Source organism: Arvicola amphibius, chromosome 4 (assembly GCF_903992535.2).
Source record: "Arvicola amphibius chromosome 4, mArvAmp1.2, whole genome shotgun sequence".
Classification (NCBI taxonomy): domain Eukaryota; kingdom Metazoa; phylum Chordata; class Mammalia; order Rodentia; family Cricetidae; genus Arvicola; species Arvicola amphibius.
The window spans coordinates 38,258,896-38,280,813 of NC_052050.1; the positions used below are offsets into that span (position 1 = coordinate 38,258,896).

At 42.4% G+C, this 21,918-nt stretch overlaps 1 protein-coding gene across 1 annotated transcript; it reads right to left on the reverse strand.

Moving 5' to 3' along the window:
* Positions 1 to 512: 512 nt before the first annotated feature.
* On the reverse strand, positions 513 to 11,982 carry LOC119812728 (schlafen family member 9-like). The gene is made up of 5 exons (XM_038327597.1): positions 11,826 to 11,982; positions 8,139 to 9,205; positions 3,606 to 3,758; positions 1,886 to 2,609; positions 513 to 1,716 (listed from the first exon to the last, which is right to left on the reverse strand). The coding sequence occupies exons 2-5, from the start codon at positions 9,196 to 9,198 to the stop codon at positions 918 to 920; spliced, it is 2,736 nt and encodes a 911-aa protein (XP_038183525.1). The 5' UTR covers positions 9,199 to 9,205; positions 11,826 to 11,982; the 3' UTR covers positions 513 to 917.
* Between the last annotated feature and the right edge of the window lie 9,936 nt (positions 11,983 to 21,918).

The following is a 21,918-nucleotide window of genomic DNA, read 5'->3' on the forward strand; positions in this document are numbered from 1 at the left end:
CACTCTTAGGGGGTTTTCCTGAGAGTCTACACAGGGACATTCCCTAAAAACCCTACAACACCTAATTAGCATCTCTGTAAGGAAGAGACCCTTATGGTGTCAAAGTCTGAGTGATACTGCTGGACATCCCACTGCTGCCCTGTGCTGTGGAGATCCTGCAGCTTTGGGTCTGTGGGTCAGGTCCCCGCACTGTGCTCCAGCAGATCATGGATGTTGGAGCAGGCCAGGTATAACTCAGGGCCCATGATGGGCCCGCCAGATGGGAAATGGGGACATTCTCCCATAGTAACAATTTCAGGGTTGGCTCTCTTACACCTGTGCTGCTGGTGCTGCAAAGTACTGGGTGGAGCCGGGTGGTGGTGGCGCACGCCTTTAATCCCAGGACTCGGGAGGCAGAGGCAGGCGGATCTCTGAGTTCGAGGCCAGCCTGGTCTACAAGAGCTAGTTCCAGGACAGGCTCTAGAAACTACAGGGAAACCCTGTCTCGAAAAAAAAAAAAGTACTGGGTGGGCCTAGGTTTTCTCTTTGGAGACCGGTTGTTTTAGTCTTTACCTTTAAACTTGTAAATGCATTAAATTTTCATAAATATATTTGTCAATTTAAAGTCTAAGCCTGTTTTAAAAATCAGATATGGCTTACTATATTGGTTTTATCTAGTTTCGAACCTTGTGGTTTCAATATTTTCACAGCATATATAAAATGTACATTATTTTTCCAAGTCTTTTCTTCAACTTTGTTGTCAGCCTCAGATCCACAGTGAGTTTTGGTGCCCAATGAATGTTTTTGCCAACATTTTCTGAAACTGTAGGACAAGAGTTTTGTTGTATCTTTATCTTTCTTCTTGTACTGAAAAGCCTCAACTAGGTTTTGCCTAGAGAATGAACCTAGGACCTCATGCATCCCATTCAGCTACTGAGTTACATCCTGATAGAGGTAGAATAATCAGGAAACATCAGAATAGACAGATGTTTCCTTGCTCTGGAAGCCAAGCAGAGCAATAGGTTGCAGGAAATGCCCCGTTCAACTGAATGGGGGTTAATGCCAAACACAATGCTTCTTTCCAGGCCTGAGAATCGACGGATGCTGTCAAACATATCAAGAGGATAGACAAACACATCCTCCATCTGAGACACTCTCCTCTTCCTCATTTCTTTCAGGAACTGATGTTTATATTTATTCATTTCCTCTTCCGTGCTGAAAAGCACAGCGATATCGTGGGGAGAGTAGCCATTCCTCAAGAAAGAATTGCACTTGTTTGCTACATAGTTCACCATATCTCTCAAGCTCAAGTGTTTGAGCTCAAAGGTGCCTGGTACACCATGAGCCCAGGTAAATTCATTGAGCATCTCCAGGGACTCGGGAGGGATCCTGAATGGAGGGTTATTTCTGATTTCCTGTAACTTCTCTTGTAAGAACTCAGCTATTTTATCTGCATTGCGTACTACTCTTGTGAGCTCTTCCTTTGGATACTGGCGTGAGAAATGTGGGAGGCCACTCTCTTGCATGTGGCTGGTCTGAAAATAGTCCAGAAAGATCCAGAGAATTCCAGGACAATCTTTCTTTCTCTGAGTGATGAGCTTTGCCTTCTCATACCAGTCCCCATCTTCAGTGCGGAAATTCTGGGCTTCATCAACAATGATGTGTTGGATCATGTCTGTCTCAAACTCAATTTTCATGAAAGTTTTCCTGGTCACTGCCTGGCAAATATTTTTTGCCCTGTAACAGTGAAAAGGACATTAGGTGTTTCTCTAACTGCATCAATGCCCCGTGACACATCACTGCTGTCACAGGTCTTTGTACTGTCTAATTCCCAAGAATCAGGGTCATTTAAGAGAAATATTCAAGACCAGACTGAAAACACATAGATGTAAGATCCAACACTTACCTGATCAAGTCCCTCAGGCGCTGATTCTCGCAGATGTAGAGAATTCTGTCTGTGTCACAGTGAAATGTGTTTCTGATCTTTTCCATGATCTTGATGGCCATCACTGTCTTGCCCGACCCTGGTAAGCCGTGCACAAACAGTTCCTTGTTTTTACGGAGATTTTTTGAGAATATCTCATACTGTTGGGCTGTGAGAAGATTCAAAATTTCACAGCCAAGCTCGTCACTCAAGAAAGATCTGAAGTTGAGCAAGACAATCACAAGCGCCTGCAGCAAGGCTTCCATTTCCTGGGTGTTTGCAAGGTTGTAGGAGCGTGGATAATCTATAGGAGAGGGTGACCCCACACTGGTCTCTACACTGCTCTTGGATTCCAGGCAGAGAACCTTGGTCATGACGCACACCCTCCCAGTGTAGCCACCAGTGTTCACTAGCTTCTTCTTGAGAGTGTAGGCAGTGTGGGCACAGTAGTCCTGTGCCCCCTCATCCTGCTGCCCAAGGATGGTGTAGAGGGTGGGACGGCTATCCTCTGCAATCAGCAGGGCATCACAGATGACTCCCTGCCTCTCTTCCAAGTTCAGGTCCACAGCCCAGCTTCTAGAGAGGATCAGCAGACCACAGGGGACAGAGTGCATTTGCTGGCTTAATAAGTCCTCCAGTCCCTTATTCTGTGAGCACAGCTCCTTCCAGAGGGATTCAGGAGTATATTTCAAACATCCTGGTGACACTGGACATGGGAAGAATAAACAAGATTTCAAATAAGTGTTTGTATAGTTTTGTACAACTCACTTATTATGTTTAAAACAGAGAATTACATAAATGACCAACACAAAATAAACTCAATAGTATTTCTTGAGTTTTTTTTTCCCTCAAATGCTTTGTCTGGGTATATTTCTTACCTTACAGGTCTTTTGCTTATTTATTATGCTTTCCAATTTTGTGTTCTTATGGTTTATATTTGTGTGTGTGTGTGTGTTTCTTATTCTTTTTCTTTGTTTCTTATTTTCTGTTTGTTTTACCCTATTCTGCTTTGTTTGTTTCAGTTGCCTATTTGTTTACAATGGGAGAGAGAGGGAAAAGAATGTGGATTTGATGGTAGTGAGGTGTTGAGGAGCTGGGAGGAGCCGGGGGTTAAAAAATGTGGTCAGGATATATTGTATATAAAAAAAATCTGTTTCAACAAAAATTAAAGTTATAAAACATTTGGAATCAAAAGGGAACTAAGCTCCTATGTGCAATACAACTTAAGGGAAATTCTGTCTGTCTACATCCCCTGCAACTCATATTCCATCAAGCTGATGGAATTATGTGGCCCTTCCATTATCATACAGAAAAGTCTGTGCCAACCAAAGTGGAAGTTACTGAGCCTAAGGCTGTGCAGAAAAGAAATCTGTGCAGTTATTGTTACATTAGATTCTTCTGCTATGGTTGTACTGGTTCAGTGAGCTCTGAACCCCTGAGAAGCTGACTCAAATGCATATGTTCAAGCCCTGGAAATGCTGTTTAAATTCCTGGTGGGGACCTTGATCTCTGCATATTTAGCTATTAGATTTTGCTAGTACCATGCTCGATGACTTCATTGTACATGGATCTCATTCCCAAGAGGTTTGTAGTGTTGTTACATCATTAACTTGGTGCTGCACAAGGCATTCTCTTTGATTTCTTTTTTAGCAAAGGTGTTAAATGCTCTCTTTCTCTTAATGGAAAAACTAGCTGTTCATACCTGGAAATAAATGCTTTTGGAGGTCAACTTTATGCTCCAGTCCTTTCTTAGAATACACTGGCCTGCAGCGTGGAGGACTGTTGGAGAGACTCAGCTGACACTCAAAATCTTCACACAGGTTACCAAGGGAAGATGACTGATTGGAAGCTGCCTCTGTGTGACATAGTGAATGAAACCCGTCAGAATAACAAAGCACAGGCTCTATTCCAAAGGGGAAGAACTGGAAGAAGACCAGAACCACACAGAAGGGAAGCTGAAGCTTGATCCAGAAGGTTATATAAACAACCCTGGTGTAGAGACCACTAGTACCAACCACATGACAAAATCAGAATCCTCAAAAGCTACAAGTCCAATGGAAGGTTCTGGGAGGCAGTGACTTCTCTGACATCATGGGTAAACAGTGGACAGGAGGCCCACTTTGTCACTTCACTGGGTGCCAGCTGGGTAGAGAACCCACTGGTTAGTACCGAGCTACCCTGGGATCCTGATAGCAAGAAATAATCTCAGAAAAGGGATCCTGGTGTCGGCCTGCCACAGTTCCGGGGTAGGAGACAGCTGTGGAAGGTAGGCATGGGGCAATAAAGGCCTGAGCACTGACATGCCAAAAAGTTCAGGAAGTAGGAGGCTTGACTCAGAAAAGGAAGCCTGAGACTGGAGAGACGGCTCAGAGGTCAAGAGCACAAGCTGGGAGGCAGAGGCAGGCAGATCTTTGTGAGTTCGAGGTCAGCCTGGTCTACAGAACAGGATCCAGGACAGCAGGGATGTTGCTCAGAGAAACCCTGTCTCAAAAAGGCCAAAAAACAAAAAGAAAAGAAATAATAAGCTCTTGTTTCTCATTACCAAAATTAATTAAAACCATAAACAACCAGCAAGAAGATCTACAAAACTTTAAGACACAGTGAGATTAGACAATAAATGACCAGCATGTCATTGATGAAACCAGTGTAATGGTTTGCTCTGTCCCTTTAAGAGACAAGCCACACCTACTTACTCCCCCATCATTTGCCAAAGCAAGCTGATCTTAAGCTTCCAGCCTGACTTCCTTCCATTCTCCCTCTCTCTCTCTTTCTCTCTCTCTCTCTCTCTCTCTCTCTCTCTCTCTCTCTCTCTCTCTCTCTCTCTCTCTCTCTCTCTCTCTCTCTCTCTCTCTCTGTCTCTCTCTCTCTCAGAGGCAGCCTCTATCTCTCCCTTCTCCCTCCCTCTCTCTCCCTCCTCCTCCCTCCATCCCCCTCCCTCTGTCCCTCCCCTGTCTGCTCTGCTCCTCTCCCCTTTTCCCCTCCAAAATGCACTAAATAAACACCCAACCTCACTCTGCATGGCATGCCTATCCATGTCTCTGTCTTTCTCCCACCGTGTGGCTCCCTGCCCGGGATAAGATGTCTTTGACGTGGACTCGTGGTGTGCCCCTCCATATGTGTCTGCCCTTGGGACTAGCTGCCCCTCATGTCCCACTGCAGCCACTTGGGGAATTGCACTGTCCCTGCCTGGGACTAGTTGCTCTTGGGATCCACTGCCCACTGCTGCCGTTTTTTGGAGCTGCAGCCGCTGCAGCCACTTGGGGATCCACAGCATTTTTACTTAATCCATTACAACCAGGAAATTAAAACATTCACAAACCAAATGAAAATAAAGCAGCAGTTATAGGAACATTTGGAATGTATCAGAGGCACATCTAATAGTGGAGTTTATAGCTATGAATGATTACATGGAAAAACCAGAGCCACCTCAAGTAAGAAGCATCATGGAATTTCAACGCAGAGAAACAATTCAACTAACAAGAACCATCCAAGCCCCGGATTAGTAGATAGAAAGAAATAATAATTACCAGGGTAGAATTTAATGAAAAGAAATGATCAAATGAATGAGTAAAACAGACCTTTTAAAAATAGATAAGAATGATAAACCCTTACCTAACCAACTAGAAAAAGAGAAGAGATAATATTACCACAGGTATCACTAAAATCCAGAGGATCATTAGGGAATACTTGAAACTCTATATTCTAAAGAGGTGAAGAAGCTAGGGTTTGGGATCAAAGGAGAAATCCCTGGACACACATCACCTCCCCAAACTGAGTCAAGATCACAGAAGCGGCAGCCGCCAAAATGAAGCTAAATCCCTTTCATTTCATTGCAGTCTCTCACATTTCCAGGAAGACTGTGCTGTCTCTTTGCAGAGAGCTGAGGCAGAAGCACAGTCCCATCTGTGCCTACCCAAAAGGAAGATGAAGAGAATCCTAGCGAAGAAAACCCAGAACTGGATGGATTCATTGTCGACTTCTAACAGATCATCACCGATGAATTAATAAGTGTTCCTCAAACTAGTCTGTGAAATACACGGGAAGAGACACTATTAATTCACCCCATAAAGCTGTATTGTTTTGGCAGCACAACCTTAAAAAGACAAACCAAAAAAATCAGCCACTCAATTTCCATGAGAAACTCAAACCTGCAAACCAAACCTAACACTGAAAAGATCAAGTTGGTTTCATTCCACAGAGGCAAGGGTGTCTTAACAAAGGCAAATTAATAAATGCAATGGGTCACAAAAGTAGAATCAGGAACAAAAATTACAGATCATCTTATTAGATGCAAAATATGCCGGTGTCAAAATTTTACATCCATCCATGCTAAAAACTCTGAGGAAACCAGGGACAGAAAGAATAGACGTCAACACGATACAGGCCGCATATGACAAACCTAAGCCTAACATTATACCAGGTGAGAAAAGCTAAAAGTTCTGCCTCCAAAATCAAGAGCTCACTCTCATTCAAGGCAAGCGTACAAATAGAAAAGAAGTCAGTCGTGCCCATTTGCAGATGACCTGACCCTAAACATAAAGACCTTAAAGACATCCAGTGAGCTCTTATATTTGATAACTTTCAGCAAAGTAGCAGGATATTAAAACCCACAGAAAACCCAGCAGCTTTTCTATATACCAGTAACAAACTTGCCGAGAAACAGATCTAGAAAATCTCATTAATAACTACATCAGAAAAATTCCTGGGAACCTACCTAACAAAGGAGGCAAGAGGCCTCTACAATGAAAACTTTCAAACACTGAGGCGGAAACCAGAAGAAAAAGCTTCCTATGGAAATGGTGGTCACTAAACTCAGTCTATCGAGTCAATACAAACCCTATCAAATTCCAATAATGCTTTATACAGAACTAAGAAAAAAATTCTGATATTCATATGGAAGCACAAAAGACTGGTTAGCCAAAAAAGACTTAGCAAAAAAGAGCAATTAGGTCCAAACAAAATCTGCCACATCTGGTGCGGGTTCCTGACTCCCAGAGTTGGTAACATGCTAAACTTTGGCACCAGGTGATCATTGTTATGAGGGCCCAGCAAATCGCAGTGTGAGGAGTTTAAATAACATGCGCACAAATACGAACTCCCTTCTTCATGGTGCTGGTGAGTTGGCTCAGTGGGTAAAGGTGCTGTGGTGGTTTAAAGAAAATGATCCCCAAAGGGAGTGGCACTTCTGGGAAGGTGGCCTTGTTGGAGTAGGTGTAATCTTGATGGGGGAAGTGAGTCACTGTGGAGGCAGGCTTTGAGGTCTCATATATGCTCAAGATACTGCCAAGTCTCTCAGATCATTTCCTGTTGCCTGCAAGCTGCAGGACTCTCAGTTATTTCTCCAGCACAATATCTGCCTGCATGTTGCTATGTCCCACCATGATGATAACGGACTGAACCTCTGAAACTGTAAGCCAGCCACCACAATTAAATGTTTTCCTTTATAAGAGTTGTCACGGTCCAAGGCTTATCTACTGCATTCCAGTTGTGTTGACCCCTGGGATTTCCCCAAATGTGGGACACTCAACTGCATAATTTGAAGGGGACCACACTCGCACTCTCCTCTAAATAAAAAAAAAGAGTTGCTGTGGTCATGGTGTCTCTTCACAACAATGGAAACCCTAACTAAACAGGTGCCTGCCTCCAGGCCTGATGACCTGAGTTTCCACGCACTTGGTGGAAGGAGAAGTGTCTCATGTTGGTCTCTGACCTCCATGTTTGAACTGTGGCATCTGCATGTGTGCCCCAAAAGAAGTCCATATTCAGCGGGGTGGTGGTGGCACACATCTTTAATCCCAGCACTTGGGAGGCAACAGCCTGGTCTACAAAGTGAGGTCTAGGATAGCCAGGACTATTAGACAAAGAAACCCTTTCTCAAAAAACAAACAAAAAAGAAATCGATACTCAATTTTTAAAAAAGATTAATTCATTTACTATATATACAGTGCTCTGCCTACATGTATGCATGCAGGCCAGAAGAGGGGCACCAGATCTCATTACAGATGATTGTAAGCCATCATGTGGTTGTTGGGAAGCGAACTAAGGCCTTCTAAAAGAGCAGCCAGTGCTCTTAACCTCTGAGCCATCTCTCCAGACCTACAAATTTCTTGCATCTGAAAAAGCATAAAGAACCAACCTCAGTGGTGTAACAAACTCAGATTTTCAGAGTGTGAAGAATACAGAGGAACTCAAAAGAGGCAGAAAGCACAGAAAAGGAAGAATTCTCCCTTCTTACCTGGATCAGCAGCCATCAGCATGCCTACCCATTCCTTAGTAGTCAGTCTGTAGATGACATCGTTCTCCTTGTCTGCCATCCATGAAGTGGGAGCTTCTGAGAACACTGCACAGCAGAAAGCCTCCACTTTGATCGCACAGAGATAACCACACAAATTCCCTTCATGAAACACGTCTATGACTCTGGTCTTGTAAGACACCTTTTCTTCAGATGATGAAAAATGGAAAACTGGCAACTTAGATATTGCTTCATTTGCTGCTCTTTCCAAAGACTCACGGGAAACATTGTCTTTTGGGCATCCCAGGACCTTCCTAGTCTCGTTCTCCACACCAATGAAAAGGTAGCCTCCGCAGGTGTTTGCAAATGCGGAGACATACTCTGGAATTATTTTTTTAATTTTGTTTGGAACCTTTTTTTCAGAGAATTGTTTAAACTCTACTTGTGTAGATTCAGGAAAAGGCAAGATTTGACCATATTCGAGTTTCTCACTTTGGAAAATTTCAAAAGCAGGATCTGATTCAAGGCTGTTTTGATGCATAACTCTGGGAATTTTAACAGGTGGCACTCCTCCATCAGTCAGGCCACACCCAACACTCTTCTTCCCCTTTAGAAATGCAAATGCTTCTGTTGAATTCATGAGAATCACTGAAGTTTCAGATCTACGGTGCAAGGAAGAGTTTTGGGTACAAATGCGAGGTTTAGCAGAACTGTCTTCAAGGCCACAATTCCAAGATTTAACAAAAATGTAAAAATGGTCCCCTCGTTGCTGGGTCTCAAAAAAAGTGTGCAGATCAGAAGACTGGATAATCTTTCTCAAAGAGTCTTCCAAATCCAGTCCCATCTCCACAGGCTGCTCACTCTTGTTGGCCATTTGTATCTCAATCACTCCTCCTCCGGAGTTTAACAGAGCATAGACAGCCTCTGTAACTCTTGTCTTCTCCAGCTCTTTCTTCTCCAGGTTCATATTATTTCGGTTTTTTTCACCGAGAGTCACATCTTTTACACGGATGACCAAGTCTGGGTGAGACTTTATCACTTCTAAGGAGAGATTTCTTTTCATGTTGGTCCTGCAGTCAAACAATCCAGACACTTGTTTTACCTTTATTAAGAGTAATTCTCTCATACACACAATTCATTCATCTACTTACTGAAAATATTTAGTCTATGTCAAACATATCCTGTCAAAGCAGTAAAATATCAAGTAAGATAAAAACAGTCCTTTCTCTTCAGAAATTGTTTTGAGGGGAAATAAAAGTAGAACTTAACATCACATGAGATACTGGCTATAGGAGGAAAAACACACTAAAGGGGTGTCTGAACTACTTTGGCGATTACTCTGTAGTTTAATAATTCTCCCAGGAGGAGCTAATGTCACCCACTCACTGGAATTGTCAGGGTGAAGCCATCAACCTTGAGGTACAGGAGCAGGAGAGATCATGCAGGAGGAGAGGTAAAAGCCATGAGTCACATGGCAGCATCAGAGTAATAGAAATAGGTTAAATTAAGTTGTAAGAGCTAGTTAGAAATAAGACTAAGTCCAGGCCAAGCATTCATAATTAATAAGAATTCTCCATATTGTTATTTTGGAGCTACCTTGTGGGACAGAGATTCTTTAAGAGAAAGATTCTTTACAACATACTACTATTATATTTATCTGGATGCTTAAAATACCTAAGAGAAGTGCAGATGTGATGGAAGAAGAGAGGTTGAAGGTTGTTTTTTCTTTAAGATGGGAAAGGCTTGACAATATTTACCATAGGTGAGAGAAAGGCAGTAGGGAGCTGAGAACTTAAAGAAGGAGGAGGAGACTGAGTGACTGAAACAACAGGATCCTGAGAGTCAAGGTCTGGACAGGATCGTGGGTCAGAATCTGGAAGAAGAAAAGAGGAGAAGAGCAAACCACTGGCGGTGAGGTTAGGTTTATAGCTGTGGGGGAGGCAGGAGGGAGAGTCTTGCAATGCCCCCCTTTTCCCCCTTCAGCTAACGTCACCCGTCTGGAAAGAGCCCTTTGCGGAAAAGGCAGGAGGAGAAATGTAGGCGACCGAGTGGGAGAAGTGTGAAGAGACATCACAGAGATATGGGGACGAAGGGTGTGCACACAGGGAGATAATATAGAGAAAACGAGAAGCCCTGTGTCTTGTTACTCCCCTGCCGCGGTGATAAAAATGCCCAGACAAAGGCCACGTCAGGAAGGCAGGGTTCCAAGTAGGCATCACCAGAGCCAGGAAGTCAAGGCAGCTGGAGTTCACAGGGCTCAGACACAGTATAGCCACCCATGGTCAGGAAGACCAAGGAATGCATGTGCTCAGCCAGCGGGCTCCTCTAGGAACCATAGTCTGGAAATGGTGTCACCCTCCTTTAGAATGGGTCTTCTCAATTAACTCAGTCAACAGATATGCCTACAGATTAAATAATCCAGCTCCAGATAGCAGAGTTTTTAGGAATTAAAATCTTAAAAATGTTATATGACACAAAATAAAGCTTATACTGGTACTGGCTATCTTGGGGGAACCAGAACAGAAAGGAAATAGAGCTGTACAGCAAGTGGCATTCAGGAAACTGAAATCACAGGGTCCTTGGCTCTTTTCCAATAGCTTCTAGATGATAAACTCTGGGTTAGATAATAACGGTTCTGTTTCTGCCTCTTAGCGCCTAAATTAATTAAGGACAGTATCTTACAGGGGCCGCTTAGTCGCATCTGCAGAATCTTTCAACACAATTTCCAAAACTGCAACTGGGGGCCTGAGTCACTTGCATTAACTTACACCTGTTAACAGTGACAGGCTCTGCCTACACAGAAACCTGCTGCAGAGCCCCACGTGTGCATGTGAGTGTGAGTGCATGCCTGCCTGTGGTCCCGACCCACCCCCACCCTCTCCCCACCCTGTCCCACTCTCCTCTGCCCTCTCCCCCTCCCCTGTGATGACCTGGCCAGGCTTGCACCCACCAGGATCTTCCCCTATCACTCTCACGCTTTTTACTGAACTCGCTGCTGAGCCTGATAAAATATCTGGACCTTCAGGCAGGAGAGACACACAGAAATCACCTTGGCTTCTGGGCTGCTCAGGCCACCCAGGTCCCGGATTTGGCGGGCTAGACCACGGTGGTGGAGGTGCAGAGCTGCAGGGCTCTAAGCACCGGGAACCTGGCCTTACAATTGCAGGTCCCGCCCTTTGGCCCTGCTGGCACTGAGTTCCCGCCTTTTTCAATGGTTGGCTCCGCTTCCCGCCAAAACCATAGAAAAGAAGAGACCTATAGAAGTCTACTAAATACCGGGAAACTTGAAACTCAGGATGTATTTAATGAACTAAGCTTTATCATCCTAAACTTTAGACATATTGAGCTTTCGGATTGTTCCTGGTGTTTTGGGTTCCTATTTTGATCTCTGCCGCCATTCTGCCTCCTCCCTGGTCTTCCTCCCTCCCAGCGCTCTGTCACCTGCCCAGCAGTCTGCATCTACCAATCAGTCTATTTATCGAATCTAATGAAATGCTTTAAGAGTGACACAAGACGGAAGGAACTCATTCAAGAGGAGAAAAGCTCTTCCCAGGCCCTTTCCTCTGCCTCCGGCTTCCCTCCGACCCTGTCCCAGGCCCTTGCCGATTCCGATCTGCGGAAAGGACTCAGTCCTCTGGCTCTGCTTCCCTTGGCAGCCTCGGAAAAGAGAACTTGGAAACAGGCACGAACCTTTTCCTTCTAGAACGCGGCCTCTGGCACAAATCCTGCTTGTGGGGTGGCGTTCCAGTGGTAGATTGGGTAGCTGCCTGTAAGGTCAGTGGAGCAGCGCTGGTTCTGGCGTGGGTTTGGCGGTGGTCCTACTCAACTACTTAAAGCAATCCTTCTACCTTCCAAGATCTTGCTTTGTGGGAAAACGAAACTGTAAGACTCTTTCTAGTGGGGGGGGGGGAGGACTTTGGCACGCTGCCAGGTTGAGCTCACTGTTGGATTGGACTGTCCAGCTGCTCTTCTCTCTTCAGCTAATCCCTCCTCCTGGGCCCTGGATGGAACACCTCACTGCCTGCCTGCCCGCCTGGCCCAGGGGATTGCAGCCCTGATACTGCCTCTGCCTGACGACTGAGTTCGCTGCTGTGGAAAACCCAGAACAGGAGCGCAGATTCACGCTGGTCTAGAAGGAGATTGAGAGTGGAGTTTTTTTTATCAGGATCTCAGCCCCCGCCTCAGGGGAAAACAAACCATCATTAACCCTTCATACTTGCGGATCTTTATATGTTGTGTGTTACTAATGCGTGTACACTTATTACACATGGTTAACACAGCGGCATCATGATATGCATTGTAGTTCATAACCTGTTTTGCCACGGTTCTGAACTTTCCATTTCAGTACATCTTCCTACCAACTTATTCAAGGTTTTCTTTAAATGCTTATTTTCCAGAATGTTTGTATAAACAAGGACCATGAATCTACAGTGTAGAGTATATATTATATTTGTCTTTCTGGGTCTGGGTTACTTCACTCAATATGATGTCTTCTAGATTCACCCATTTGCCTGCAAATTTCAAGATGGCATTTTTTTTTTCTGCTGGCATTTTTTTCTGCTGTGTAGTACTCCACTGGGTAAATGTATCACATACTTCTTATCCATTCTTCAGTCGAGGGGCATTTAGGTTGTTTCCAGGTTTTGGCTATGATAAATAATGCTGCTATGAACATAGTTGAGCACATGTCCTTGTGGTATTATTGAGCATCCTTTAAGTATATACCCAAAAGTGGTATTGCTGAATCTTGAGGTAGATTTTTTTCTAATATTCTGGGAAATCACCATATTAATACCCAGTTTGTACCAGTTTGCATTCCCACCAGCAATGCAGGAGTGTTCCCTTTTCCCCACATCCTCTCCAGCACAAGCTGTCATCAGTGTTTTTTATCTTGGCCATTCTTACAGTTGTAATATGGAATCTCGGAGTTGTTTTGATTTGCATTTCTCCAATGGTTAAGGATGTTGAGCATTTCCTTAAAAGTGTCTTTCAGCCATTTTAGATTCCTCTGTTGAGAGTTCTCTGTTTAGATCTATACCTCATTTTTTAATGCATTATTAGTTCTTTTGATGACCAATTTCTTGAGTTCCTTGTATATTTGGAAATCAGCCAGTGTCCGATTTAGGGTTGGTGAAGATCTTTTCCCATTCTGTAGGTTATCGTTTTGTGTTGTTGACCATGTCCTTTGCTTACAGAAGCTTCTCAGTTTCAGGAGTTCTATTTATTAATTATTTCTGTACTACCGTGGTTATATTTAGGAAGTGGTCTCCTGTGCCAATGCGTTCGAGCATACTTCTCACTTTCTCTTTAATATGTTCAGTGTGGTTGGTTTTATGTTGTCTTTGGACTTTGTGCATGGCAATAGATATGTACCAATTTCCCTTCTACATGTTGATATCCAGTATGATATCAATTGTTAAATATGCCTTCTTTTTTCCATTTTATATTTTTTGCTTCTTTGTCAATAATCAGGTGTTTGTAGGTATGTGGACTGATTCCTTTGGTGCTCCTGTCTCTTTTTCTGCCAGTACCAGACTGTTTTCAGTACTGTAGCTCTGTAAGTAGAGTTTGAAGTCAGGGATTGTGATGCCTCCAGAAGTTCCTTTATTGTACAGGATTGTTTTGGCTATTCTGGGTGTTTTGCTTTTCCATATGAAGTTGAGTATTGTTCTTTCGAGGTATGTGAAGAATTTTGCTGGGATGATAGGCATTGCATTGATAATAGTGAGAGTAGATTGCTTTTGGTAAGATTGTCATTTTTAATATGTTAATTCTACCTACCCAAGAGCATGGGAGATCTTTCCATTTCTGGTGTCTTCTTCAAATTCATTCTTCAAATATTTGAAGTTCTTATCATACAAGTCTTCCACTTGTTTGGTTAGTGTTACTCCAAAATATTTTATGCTATTTGTGGCTATTGTGAAGGGTGATGTTTCTCTAATTTCTTTCTCAGTTCATTTATAATCTGTATAAAGAAGAGCTACTGATTTTTTTGAGTTAATTTTGTATCCTGTTGTATTACTGAAGGTGTTTATGAGTTGTAGAAGTTCCTTCGTAGAATTTTTGGGGTCATTTATTTAAACTATCATATCATCAGCAAATAGTGAGAGTTTGACTTCTTTTCTGATTTGTATCCCCTTGATCTCCTTTTGTTGTCTTATTGCTCTAGCTAGAACCTCAAGTACTATATGGAATAGATACGGAGAGAGTGGACAATCTTGTCTTGCTCCTGGTTTCAGTGGGATCACTTTGATTTTTTCTCTCCATTTAGTCTGATGTTCACTAGTGACTTGCTGTATATTGCCTTTATTATGTTTGGTTTTTGTCCCTTTTATCCCCGCTCTCTCCAAGACCTTTAACATGAAAAGACGTTGTAAAAAAAAAAAAAAGGCTTTTTTCAGCATCTGATGAGATGATCATGTGGGTTTTATTTTCTCAGTTTATATGGTGGATTTCATTGACAGACTTTTGTGTGTTGAACCATCCTTGCAACTCTGGGATGAAGCCGAGTTGATCATTGTGGGTGATTTTTCTGATGTGTTTACCAGTACTTTATTGAGTATTTTTGTGTTAATGTTCATGAGTAAGATTGGTCTGTAATTCTATTTATTAGTAATGTCTTTGTGTGGTTTGGGTATCAGGGTAATTGTAGCCTCATAAAAAGAGTTTGGCGATGTTCTTTCTGTTTCCATTGTGTGGAACAATTTGAGGAGTATTGATAATAATTCTTCTTTGAAAATCTTGTAGAATTCTGTACTGAAACCATCTAGTCCTGGGCTTTTTGGGGGGTGGGGGTTGAGAGACTTTTGATGACTGTTGCTGTTTCCTTAGCAGTTATAGGCAGTTATATTTATAGTTATATAGGTCTATTCAATGTCTTAACTGATCTTGGTATAATTTTGGTAAGTGATATTTATCCAGAAAATTGTCCATTTCCTTTAAGGTTTTCAATTTTGTGAAGTACTGTTTTTTGAAGTAGGACCTGATGATTCTCTGGATTTCCTCTGTGTTTGTTGTTATGTCCCTTTTTTCATTTCTGAATTTATTAATTTGAATATTCTCCCTTCATTTTGGTTAGTTTGATAAGGGTTTGTCTATTTTGTTGATTTTTTTCGAAGAACCAACTCTGTCTCATTGATTCTTCATACTGTTTTCTTTGTTTCTATTTTGTTGATTTCAGCTCTCAATTTGTTTATATCCTGCCATCTAGTCCTCGTTGGTGAGTTTGCTTCTTTTTGTTCTACAGTTCAAGAGTTCTGTTAACTCACTGGTGTTGGGTACTTTTTTACAGGTTTTATATGTAGGCATTTAATGCTATGAACTTTCCTTATAACACTGCTTTCATTGTGTCCCATAAATGTGGGTATGTTGTGTGATAATTTTCATCGCGTTTTAGGAAGTCTTTAATTTCTTCATTTATTTATTCCTCAATCCATTGATAATTCAAGTGAGCATTATTTAATTCCCATGTGTTTTGGGGTTTTCTGGAATTAGTGTTGCTGTTGAATTCTAATTTTAAGCCATGATGATCTGATAAGATACTTGGGGTTATTCCAAATTTTTGTATCTGTTGAGGTTTATTTTGTTACTTAGAATGTGATCAATTTTTGAGAAGGTTCTGTGAGGTGCTGAGAAGAAGATATATTCCTTTATGTTTGGATGGAATGTTCTATAGATGTTTGTTAAGTCCATTTGAGTCATAACATATGTTAGTTCCCTTATGTCTCTGTTAAGTTTCTATCTGGCAGACCTATCCAGTGGTGAGAATGGGGTATTGAAGTCTCCCACTATTAGTGTGTGGGGTTTAATATGTGAGTTAAGCTTTAGTAGTGTTTTTTTTTTAACATATGAAGGTGCCCTTGTATTTGTGACATAGATGTTCAATATTGAGATTTCCTCTTGATGGACTTTTTCCTGTGACTAATATAAAATTTCCTTCTTAATCTCTTTTGTTTGAGTTCAGTTTGAAGTCTGTTTTGTTAGATATTAGGATAGATAAACCACCTTATTTCTTAGGTCCATTTGATGGGAATATTTTTTCCTAACTCTTTACTCTGTGGCGATGTCTGTCTTTGAGGTTGAGGTTTGTTTCTTGTATTCAGCAGAATGATGGATTCTGTTTTGTATCCAATCTGTTAGCCCGTGTCTTTTTATAGGTGAGATGAATCTATTTATAATAAGGGATATTAATGACCAGTGATTGTTAGTTCCTGTTATTTTAGTTTTCATTGTTGGTGATGTTATTGTGTGTGTGTGTGTGTGTGTGTGTGTGTGTGTGTGTGTGTGTGTTTCCCTTCTTTTGAATTTGCTACTGTGAGATCATCTATTGTCTGTGTTTTTGTGAATGTAGCTAACTTCCTTGAGTTGAAGTTTTCCTTCTAGCACCTTGTGTAGGGCTGGGTTTGTGGCTAAATATTAATTAAATCTGGTTCTGTCATAGAATATCTTATTTTGTCCTTCTATGGTAATTGAAAGTTTTGCTGGGCTCGCATCATAGTCTTTTAATGTCTATATAACACTTGACCAGGACCTTCTGGCTTTCATTGTTTCCATTGGGAAGTCCGGTGTAATTATGATAGTTCTTCCTTTAGATATTATTTGGCCTTTTTTCCTTTGCAGCTCTTAATATTTTTTTCTTTATTCTGTATGTTTAGTGCTTTGAGGAGACTTTTTTTTATCCAATCTATTTGGTGTTCTGTAAGCTTCTTGTATCTTCATAGGCATATCTTTCTTTAGGTTGGGAAAGTTTTCTTCTATGATTTTGTTGAATATATTTTCTGTGCTTTTGAGTTGGACTTCTTCTCTATCTTCTACCCTATTATTCTTAGGTCTGGTCTTTTCCTGGTGTCCCATATTTCCTCAATATTTTGTATTAAGCTTTTGTTAGATTTAATGTTTTCTTTGACCAATGACTTTATTTCCTCTATCTTTAGCACTTGAATTCTTTCATCTCTTGTATTCTGCTGTTTATGCTTGCTGATAGTTTTTCTCATAGTTTCCATTTCTATAATTCCCTTGGTTTATGTTATCTTTATTGTCTCTATTTTGAATTTCACATCTTGAATCATTTCTTTCATCTGTTTGATTGCTTTTCCTTGGATTTCTTTAAGGGATTTGTTGATTTCTTCCATTTTTTTGTTTGTATTTTCCTCCATTGAGGAAAATTTGAGGGAATTTTTCATTTCCTCTTTAAGGCCCTCAAATATTATCCTAAAGTTATTTTTTAGGTCATTTTCTTCTGCTTCATCTATATTTGGGTGTTCAAGTCTTCCTGCTGTAGGGCTACTAGGTTTTGTTGGTGTCATGTTGCTCTTTGTGGAGTTGAGTGTGTTCTTACCTTGTCTAATCATCTTTTCCTCTGATTTGTGTAATTGGGACTGTGTCTCTGGTGATCAGTCTTCTAGGTGCAAGTGGATCCAAGACACAGATGGTTGTTGCTCCTCCTGGTGCAGTCAAGGGCCACAGATCCAGTCACACCAGAGTTCACTCAGTGTTCTCGAAGGTGGCTCAGCATTTCTATGGTTTGCTCTGCAATCCTAGGGGTCATTTGGGCCTGTACACATGGATACACATGGATGATGCTTGCTTGGGGCTGCTCCCATTGAGATTGTTGCCTTGGACCTGCTTCAGCTGTGGTTGAGGTTTCTGGCTCAGACCTGTTCCCACAGATGTCCTAACCTTGAGACAGCTCCCACAGAGGTCCTTAACTTGGGCCCTGTGCCACAGAGGTCTTTGGCTAGGGCCCACTCCCTTGTGGTCACTCCCTTGTACCTACTATGGCTGAGCAAAGGGCGGCAAGCTACTCAATGGCAGCATGGACTCAGAAACTTCCCAAAGTCGGGGTGGTAAACATGGCTCCAGCCAATAACTCCACCATGAAACTAGGCACTCATGGAACAAAGGAGTGGGTGGAGCCAGCTACAACTGCCAATACTTAGCAGTTTAAAGATTCATGTGGTTAGCAAAAGATAAAGATATGCAGTAAAGACAGATTAAAAAAAAACTCCAAATGAGTTACAATGTGTTTAAAAATATACATAGGCTTGGGAAAGAAAGAGAAAAGGTGTAGAGAACCTCTTCAAAAAAGAAATAGAGTAAGATGGAAGATTAAGAGTCTGGATACTGTATGTTATTGTGTTGTCTTTGAGTTATTTGACTGCTGAAGAAGGTGCAACAGTTGCTAAGAAACATTTGATTGTAAATGTTGCTGGATTAACCCAGCCTATATATTTTAAAAATGTCTTGACTTCAAAATTTAAGTCTAAAGATGTTACTTTGGGGGAGAGGTTTTGTTTAATTCCACAGAAAATGAGACGCTGTAAATCCATTCTGGGTTAAGACAAGTTAAGTTTGATCAGGGAAGACCCCCTGAAAAATCTCTGAAGGGAACAGATGGCCCAAATGATCTAATGTCTCAGAGCACCTCTGTTGCAGTTTCTATTGAGTTCTAATCCAGAACGGCTTCAAGGCTGCTAGCTGAGGTGATACAGCTTCACAGAATTCTTCAGTCATATTTGGCCATATCCTGAATTTTCTCAGGGTCCCCCAGACCTCAACCAGCAGGAAATCATCTAGAAAACTACTCCCACATCCCCCCCCCAAAAAACAGGTTGTTGATCTTTGTCATTCTTTAGGGGGAATGGTTATCAGTAACGATCAGGAAAAAAAACTGAAAAAAAAAGGATTCAGGGATTGTGTTCTGAAAAGAAGAAAAGGGGGAAATGTCTTATATTTTGTTTGTTTCTGACAAATAAAGCTTGGCTGTAGGTCAGAGAGCAGAGCTGGCCACTAGTTGAGCATAAAGGCCAGGAAGTGGGAGGCACATGCCTTTAATCCCAGCACTAGGGAGCTGGAGACAGGAAGTGATACGGCTGGGTAGAGAGAATATGAGGCAGGAGGAGACAGGAGCCTGGCCCATTCATTCTGAGGATTCATAGAGGTAAGAACTCTATCTAGTGGCTGCTGCTCTGCTTCTCTGATCTTTCAGCTTTCACCCTCAATATCTGACTCCAGGTTTTCATTGTTAAGACTAATTAGGATTACAATTATACTTCGGATCCTACCATGGAGTATGGCTTACTTTCCTAGAAGCTGCTCCAGTGAAGCCTACTGTGAGCTGGCTGTGCTGTAGACACCTGCTGGATGGAGCAGGAAAATTGAGATAGAGTTCCATAGTAAGGGCTTGGTGGCTATCATCAGGTTCCACAGCAACTGGATTTGAGAATGCCAAGCTACAGGGCTTGTGGTGGTTCTAACCTTTCCTCTTTGAGGACCTTTGCAGTGTGGGCCGATTCCTCCACTCTTGGTACCAATTTCAGTTTTGGAGAACCCGTGTTTCATTGGTCAGCCTCAAACCAGCAAGTGTGAGGACTCTCTCTAAGCTCTTTGATCCTTTTCTGTGATTGCCACTCAACTTGTCAAAATTGAAGAACTAGGCTCCTAGACTTGGTAACTCAGCCTTTACAACTTCACCCAAATCCTCAGGGTAAAGGTGCTGTCTCTGCCCTCAGACAGAGCAGGTGACACAGGACAGGCAAGAACACCTGTCAGAGCCTTGCAGGGAAGGAGCATGGAGAGGGAGACTGAGCCAGGGGAGGAAGTGTGGGATGCTGGCTCATAAGGTGCAAGCTGCATCTCCTAGCTCTTCGGAAAGATGGGGTTCTGTGGGAGTCTCCAAGTACTACCCTTGACAAGAATCATCTACCACCTTTTCTTTGTCATTAATTATGGTAATACAAGTCTCTGACTCACAACATTTAAGAACCACAAATCAGGTGTGAGGATAAAGGAAAGGCTGTAGAGTTGAGAGGAAAGAAAGAAAATACAGGGAGTGAGGAGGAGGCAAGAGCTTAGGAAAAAATGAGAAGAGAGGGGAGGCCAGGGGGCAGGAGAGAGGGTCTTCAGACACCCCAGCTGTGGGTGCCTCTCCACCAGGAACCTCAGGCAGGTAAAAGAGCCTGGGGGTGACTCGAGCAACCTTGCTCAGGACACCCCAGTTGAAGGTGAAGGGAGCAGAATCGAGGCTTCTGCATCCTGCCCTGTGCTCCTCCCCCACCTTGACACCTGTAGGTAGAGTAACTTAATTTCATAGGCTGGGGTTGGATCACTTGCTACACACCTGTAGTGACTGCAGCAATGATGCCTGCATCCTGTCGTCTTCTGGCCTTTTCCTCACTGGGATGTTCCTGCACTGCTGGGTCTTCAAGAAAATGTTGCCCAAGGCCTTGAATCCCAGCTTGATCTAACAACGCAAACTTGTGTCCAGGTGCCCATGTGTACCTGATGGACAGGTTTCCAACACTTGACATTTCAGAATTAATCATTTTCCTGAATCACTGAAATGCCAGTTGGCATCTCACATGTTGCCAAATATGTATTGGTATATATGTTATATATCTGTAATATATGTATACTTATAAATACATTATAGAATATCATTTAGATGTAAAGAAAAATGAAATGTCATTTGCAGGGAGGGAAAAAAGAACTGGAAAAAATCAACATGGTGAATAAAATAATTCAGACCCAGAACTATAAATATTGCTTATTTTCTCAACAATATGGAACTTTTTAAATATTTATTTATTATGTATACAGTATTCTGTCTGTGTGTATGCCTGCAGGCCAGAAGAGGGCACCAGACCCCATTACAGATGGTTGTGAGCCACCATGTGGTTGCTGGGAGTTGAACTCAGGACCTTTGGAAGAGCAGGCAATGCTCTTAACCTCTGAGCCATATCTCCAGCCCCGGAACTTTATGTTGAATGAGGATGGTGTCTAAATATGGGAGGAAGGGAACGAGAGAAGATGGAGATGGCAAAAAAATGACAAACTTTACATGTTTTCTCTCATTTGCAAAATCCACTTCTGTGGATACACACACACACACACACACACACACACACACACATATATCAGACATAAGTTCTCTCCAGGGTTGGGGAGGGGGGTGTGATGTGACCTTAAATCCAATTGGAAAATGATTGAACCCTTTCTCCTCATGCCATTATCACACCAGAGGCCACATGATTATTTCTATGGTAACTGGAAGTATAATAGGTGGCCTTGATTTTTATTTCTATATCTGATTTTACATTTAATGCTTCTTCACCTATTCTGAGTAATACTGACCTTGAGCCCATAATGTCTTTCACTAAGAAGACCCACAAATACAACCGTGATAAGATATGCCTTCCTTAGGACAGTGGTTGTGACACATGCCTTTTATCTCTGTACTCAGGTGGCAGAGGCAGGAAGATCTCTGAGTTTGAGGCCATCCTAGACTATAGAGTGAGTTCCAGGACAGATAGGGCTACAAAAAGAAAACCACCCCTCTCTGTCTCTGTCTCTGTCTCTGTCTCTGTCTCTGTCTCTCTCTCTCTCTCTCTCTCTCTCTCTCTCACACACACACACACACACACTTCTCCTGTCAATTTGTCCCACATCCCTACGCTTGTGGCCTCACCCACCCCATATTACCACCTTCCTCACCCCCATCACTGAGAGCACAGCCAATGGCTACAGTAAGAATTTCTCACAGACTTTCCACTAAGCAGGTGTCTTAGTTAGGGTTCCTATTGCTGCACTGACACCATGGCCATAAGGCAGGAGTTGGAGGGAACGGTGTATTTGGCTTACACTTCCACAGTGTCATCGGCCTTGAAGGAAGCCTGGATGAGAACTCAAACAGTGCAGGAGCCTGGAGGCAGGAGCCGATGTAGAGGCTGGACTCTATCACAACAATCACTAAGTTAAGAAATATCCTATGCAGCTCTCCTTGCCA

Bases quoted from the DNA above. Each gene is read 5' to 3' on its own strand.
- LOC119812728 (XM_038327597.1), bottom strand. From the start codon at position 9,198: ATGAAAAGAAATCTCTCCTTAGAAGTGATAAAGTCTCACCCAGACTTG. The intron at 2,610-3,605 runs GTATGAACAGCT...TCCCATGTCCAG, and splicing joins CCAAAAGCATTTATTTCCAG to TGTCACCAGGATGTTTGAAA. The intron at 1,717-1,885 runs GTAAGTGTTGGA...TCACTGTTACAG, and splicing joins CGCCTGAGGGACTTGATCAG to GGCAAAAAATATTTGCCAGG.